Raw genomic sequence first — 6,000 nt, 5'->3', positions numbered from 1 at the left:
GGAACCAGAGAACAGTGTTAATCCGGAGCACAGCAATTCCCGTCCGAACCAGATGGCGGAAAAAAACAAAACAACAATGGAGTCGATGCCCATGCGCACTATCACAGAAACAAGGAGTCACCTACCTTGTGACTGGAGAAGACTTCTTCAGAAAAAAGTACAAACATCCGGACCCAACACTAGATGGCAGACTTATGCAAAGCAAATGATCTGCAGCTCACATGCCTTGAACATTTATTTTCCATCTAAAGGAATGGACTCAAAGGCTGTCTGGTTGTGGAACAGTGGATCGCATCATATGCATGTGCTTAATGCGTGGAGCATACCACTATCCAGATCAGTCCAGTCTGTCCCATCCTTTCCACCAATTTCATTTTTGAGGATCCCCATGATAAATCAACAGCATACAGGTGACTTTCTTTTCAGGGCCCCACATTGTGGATTAAGCTAACACTGCATTTGATAATGATGATTCACATACAGCTTTTAGTAAACTCTGCAAACAATTTTGTTGTTGGGCTTCCATTTTGTAGATGTGTGCCTCTCCTCTATTTTGTTCCCTAGCACATATCTCAAAATCCTTCCTATAGTCAAAACCTTTTTGCATGTGATTCTGTTTACTATGATCACCATAATTCTCTACTTGTGGTCTAGTTTAAGGTTTGAACAGTAAAGTGCCACATCATTGTATCATGAACAGCTGGGTGCTAAGGACATCATAACACTATGATCACAGGTTGCCACACACATTTTACAAATTAAATATGCAAACTGGCAGAGTCCTTACCATTACCATAGAAGAAACTAAAAAGAAACAACCATAAATTAAGCAATGAAAATAAGCACCAGTTCACTTTTAAACATTTAATAGTGCACTTATTGATATATTCTGTACATTGCAAGTTAGAAACATTTTCCTTTATTGTGTTCACTTTAGACTTTTATCGCTTTAGATAAAAAGTCAAAAGTACAAAAAAGAATAATATCTGAGGTATAAATACACGTATATTTTAAATAATTAAGCTTTAACATGCTATCCTATAATAGTACACTGAACAAGTATACAAGTTTACAGTTCAATGGTATGTACAAAATAAAATCTTACAATTTAAAAAGAATAACTTTGAAAATTACAAATACAGAGTTTACATATTCAAGGCAAACACCGACATTTGAAACACTAAAACAAGCTTGCCTGCAACAAAACAAATATTCTTCATCAGAAAGCCTTTGACATAATACTGACAATGGTAAAATTAAAAAAATCCTTCTTTCACCTCCCACTCATACGTCATCCACTAGGGATCAGTATAAAATTAATTTATCACTAACACTTCATCTTCCAAGCAATACCTCACTTTATAGTAAAACTTGCAGAAACTGCAACATTTCAAAAAGGATCTTTCTGTCACTGCTACCTCCTGATTGTCAACTAAGGGGTATTCTCAGGGTTTTATAAAGCTGCCAAAAATGACTTGTGCTTAAGAAGCCATGGTATGCAACTAACAAAACTGTACATCAGGGTACATAAAAAGAACCCAGGAATGATTCTATAAATGTAAAACTATTTTTGATTGCTCTCCATCTCAGAAGACCTTAGGCCTTCTCCGTCTAACACAGTCCTATAAAAAAATCAGGACATGGTCAAAATTCCAAGGGAAAATTGTTGAGACAATTCCCCATTACCTTACAAGTTTTTGGACCATATGCCCAAACATTCGATTTTAGAAGATGCAGAGCAAAAATTGCATGGTTCCTGTAAATCGAAATGGATTGTAACCTTGATGGTGGTATTATACATTAATTTACAGTATACTGACAGAGCTTCTATATGGTTGCATTTTAACTAACTGCTCTAAAGAGAATTATAGGTGAGTCGGCGACCACGTTTTATTGGTCGCAACAGGGATCGTTCCAGATAGTGGTGGAGTGAGGGACTATAAGGCACACCTCACAACAGCTGCTTATGCATGTAAAAAAAAAAAAAAAAGGAGCAGATAAAAACGATCCAGTCTAAACTGTAGAAGATCCATTTAAATCAGTCTGTGTACCCACCACTGTCAACCACCATGCTTTTAACTTGCTTTACCACTTTACTAAGCACATTTTCACCAGAGCTAGTCTCCAGTCTGCACAAGAACACATTGTAAAGTACCAACTTATTCAGTGGACACACCGGTCCCTCATAGCACTTGGAACACTATGACACAAACAAAAATATCACACACAGGAATGCAGTTTTTGTATCCATAATTTTCCTCAATACATTTACTATTGTTTGCTTCTCAGAAGCAATCGATAATGTCCAACAACCAAAAAATAAATTGTCTTGCATATAGAGAACTACAGTTCTTTGTTTTGCAATTAAGGCCTAGTCCACAGGCCTCATGCAGACACAAAGCAGCTTTAAACATTGCTAAAAGTCCTTAAATAACTTGCAAATTGAGTCCAACTTCTAGCATTTTGGTTTTGAGAGGTGTCTTGAGCAGAGGTCATTATGACCAAGTGTGAATAAGTAACAGTTTCCAGGAATATAGCATTTATCTGTGGACAGAGTGAGCAGTGGTCACCTAGATTTTGATTCTTTGCTTTCAATATTCGGATTGTTGAATGAATCCCGAATCTTCACCACTTCAGCTGCGCAGAAATGTCCAAAGGTCTTATGGTACCATTCAGGCATGTGCCCCCTAAACCAGAGACAAACCACAAGTTAGTGCTGGGGTGAAGTCAAGAAGAAAGAACAGAGACCTGCACACAAAATGGCAACACTTGAATTTTGTGATGCTGTAAAACACAAGTTAAATGACAGAGACACCACCTATCATTATAGCTTTTTTTTTTTTACAGTTACACAGTTTAGCACCATTTTCTGCAGCGTCTAGTTAGCCAACTAAGTGGCATAATGCTGATGCTTACATAGACAAATAGTTCAAAACATTTAGCTTGAAAATAATTTGCCTTGAATACTTTAAATACATTTAGATTGAAAACATTTCATCCAAAAAAAAAACTCTGATGTGGCTATGGGATTCCGAATATGCGAGAGAAAATATCTTTGATCAACTCAGAAGATTCTGATGGAAGGTGAACATTACGACTGAGTGAGTTGGGGACAGTGTACAGACAGAACAGAATTTTCAGCTTCTTAACATGCTAAAACATGGTACAAACGTTGCTTAAACTTGTGATGAAATTTAGGTTTGCCACACTGCTGGGATGGGTATATCCCCCTCATGATAAACAGGCTTGTACCCATGCCACAAGGCCCTACTGCATGTGAAACTGGTATTCTACATTTTATTTTGGCCCTGACATTATACTAATCTATTGTGGAGTGTAAAGGCCTAGACCTTTCATGTTAGGACCTGCACTGTGACCTGGAGGGGCTCACCAAGAGTTCCCTCATAGAAGACAGTGGACTACTACTGTCCCTGCCCTGGGCGCATGACATAATGTGGCAACGTTTTGTGTTTTATGATCTATGTACGACCAGACCTTTTTCAGAGAGCTGTATCAGAGAACACACTGTCTATTAACCCCTTAAATGTAAAGTTCCTGTTATGTGACATACAGACCCTGGCACGGATATCTTGTGTACATTTTGAGTGTATGTATGTACATTGAGCATGTGAACATGGTAGCAGGAATCTGTGTTGTGTGAGTCTGTGTATAGAACCTAGTGGGATCCATTTTGGATGCCCAAAGTCAAGTATGGCTCTAGATGGACAGTGAGGACAGCTCCCCCAGAGCTGGCAGTGTTTTCCCTGTATTTCTGTAGCTGGCATGTAGATACAAACACAAGTGAGGAGGCTGGAGACAGGGCCACCCTCAGAAATCCCGTTAAGATTTTGCTAGCAAGAGGTTGCTGATTAGTTCTTCCTGTGCACTGTCATGTGGCCCTCTGAAACACGTCTGACACACAGCCACTTATTACAAGACTTCTAACTGAATAGTTCAGCAAAAATGTATATTGGAACAATCTGACATATCACCAGAATCCTAAATAAAGTGGCATGTAAAGCGACGTTGCATTGTGTGTGCAGCACATTGATGTGCATGCCATTTATGTTATTGATTTTTTTACATGAAGGAGACAATTATAAAATAAATTAGACGTACCTTAAATCGATTCTGCAGATGTAAGTAAGCTTTGATTTTCCCATGCTGGAAGGCTCAATCAAATAGCGAGACATGAGAACATTAACTCTGACGCCTACAATGGGTGCACGATCATGATCCACTGAGGTCATCAGCAGTGCACATGCACCTTTTGGTAAATTTGCTCTCCACGATCTAATAAAAAAAGAAATAGGTACTCGATTAATAATAAACAGAAGAGAGATCTGTCCATAAAGAAATGGTAATGTTTTCCAGCAAAATGTTCCTTATAAAGGGGCAAGGAGGGGGGTGTCGTCGTGCGGATCAGAGAATGCCTAGAGACCATACAGGACATCAAATTACCTGGTTTCTAGCCAACTACCTCCCTCCTTCCTTTCTTCCTCCCTCTGTACATTATTTCATTTCAGAGGCTTTTAATAAGCCTTACCATTCAACTGTGCTCCCTACCCTTTCGCCCCCTAGTCAGCACATAGAGATACCTGCCTGCCTAGCCTATCCACTACAACTTGACCCTCTGCCACACATGCAGATTCCTGGGCACTGGCATTTTTCAGCTCCTGCCCACTGTCCCTTTTCACAAACCTTCTCCAAAACATGAAAGAATAACTAGGTTTTTACTGCCAATCAACAAATTTTAATCTTACTAAGGCAGCAGGGACGACAGGCAGGGAGAATGGTTTCACATGTTCTCAAAGCTAGGTGAAGCCGCTTTTCAATGCCTTGACAATAAAGAAACTGCAATTTCACTACGAGATTGCCACACAGCACCTCAAAATAGTTGTCCACTATTCATTCACCCAGGATTGGTGAGATAGCCAAGATGTGCAGAAGAAACAGTGGCTAGAGAATTTCCATTTACTAGTTGCAAAGAGTGCAGGTTGACATCTGTCCAAGGATGACTGAAGTCTTCGCAAGGAGTATATTTAAGTACTGAAAAATAAAGTGGTGCATTCTTGTTTGGAGATTCGAGGCATTCTTCCAACATTTGACGTGCACGCAAGAGACGGACACACATCCGAATGCTAGAAGGTTGATTCGTACATGCGTAATTCAAGCAGTTTGGAATCCATGGTACCTTCTGACTGTCTGAGTAACAAGAATGTTATTTCTTGGAGGGGAGGGGGAGATGATGTGGCTAGCATAATGCTATCAAAATACAGATATGAGGATATAAAAATGTGTAATGACACCTTAAAGTATTTACTCGACAGTGACTGCTGAAGCACTTCTGTAATATACCAGGAAAAAGTTAATAGAAGTCCTAATCATTATGGATTCATTTGCTCTACAACGGATTACGCATATGAAAGAAAGTGCTGTAAATCTTGAATGATGCAGTAATTTGAGAAGGGGGGGAGAATTTCACATGTTTAGGTACAACAGCCATGAAACAGTGGATCTGAACAGAAGGAAACATATATATGCAATGTGGCTGCCCTTCTCAATAAGAAAACAAAAAACAAGCTTTATCAGCTTTCATCATCTACCAATAAATAAACAATTAAATGGTACGATACGAAGTACACATGTTATGTTGCTTTAAAACAGGTTTCCAGTTGGGCACTTAAAAAATGAAAACGTTAAATATTTGATGTAAAGGTTCACCTTAACACTACGTAGTCCCTGGCTGGGTGTGGTGCCATACTGTTCTGCACATATTGGTAGATCTCAGTCTGGTTGTCCAAAGTGTCTATGACTTTAGAATCCAAAAGATCTTCATCCCAAAGGTGCTGTTCTTTCAGAATGCGGTTCAAGACATCCTCTGGTGCAGCTGGGACTTCAATGCTTGCCTTCCACAACCGAAGTGGTGGGCCCTCGCACACCTAGGAGAAACATTGCTTTTCAGTGCAAGTTCTTCTTCTCAAAATAGAATGTATATAT

General features: G+C 39.3%; 1 protein-coding gene across 4 annotated transcripts in view; it reads right to left on the bottom strand.

Annotated features, from left to right (window-relative positions):
* Positions 1–849: 849 nt before the first annotated feature.
* The window catches only part of DLC1 (DLC1 Rho GTPase activating protein), a 1,452,292-nt gene continuing 1,447,141 nt past the window's right edge, over positions 850–6,000 (bottom strand). For all 4 annotated transcript variants that reach the window (XM_085642035.1, XM_085642036.1, XM_085642037.1 and 1 more), the window contains 3 exons: positions 5,725–5,942; positions 4,120–4,293; positions 850–2,687 (listed from right to left, as the gene is read on the bottom strand). In XM_085642035.1, the coding sequence (XP_085498161.1) occupies positions 2,567–2,687; positions 4,120–4,293; positions 5,725–5,942 (513 nt within the window). In that variant the 3' untranslated portion in view covers positions 850–2,566. The remainder of the gene's footprint in view (positions 2,688–4,119; positions 4,294–5,724; positions 5,943–6,000) is intronic.

The sequence above is a fragment of the Triturus cristatus genome, chromosome 2_2, assembly GCF_964204655.1.
Source record: "Triturus cristatus chromosome 2_2, aTriCri1.1, whole genome shotgun sequence".
Taxonomy (NCBI): Eukaryota; Metazoa; Chordata; class Amphibia; order Caudata; family Salamandridae; genus Triturus; species Triturus cristatus.
This window is presented reverse-complemented; position numbering and strand designations above follow the sequence as displayed.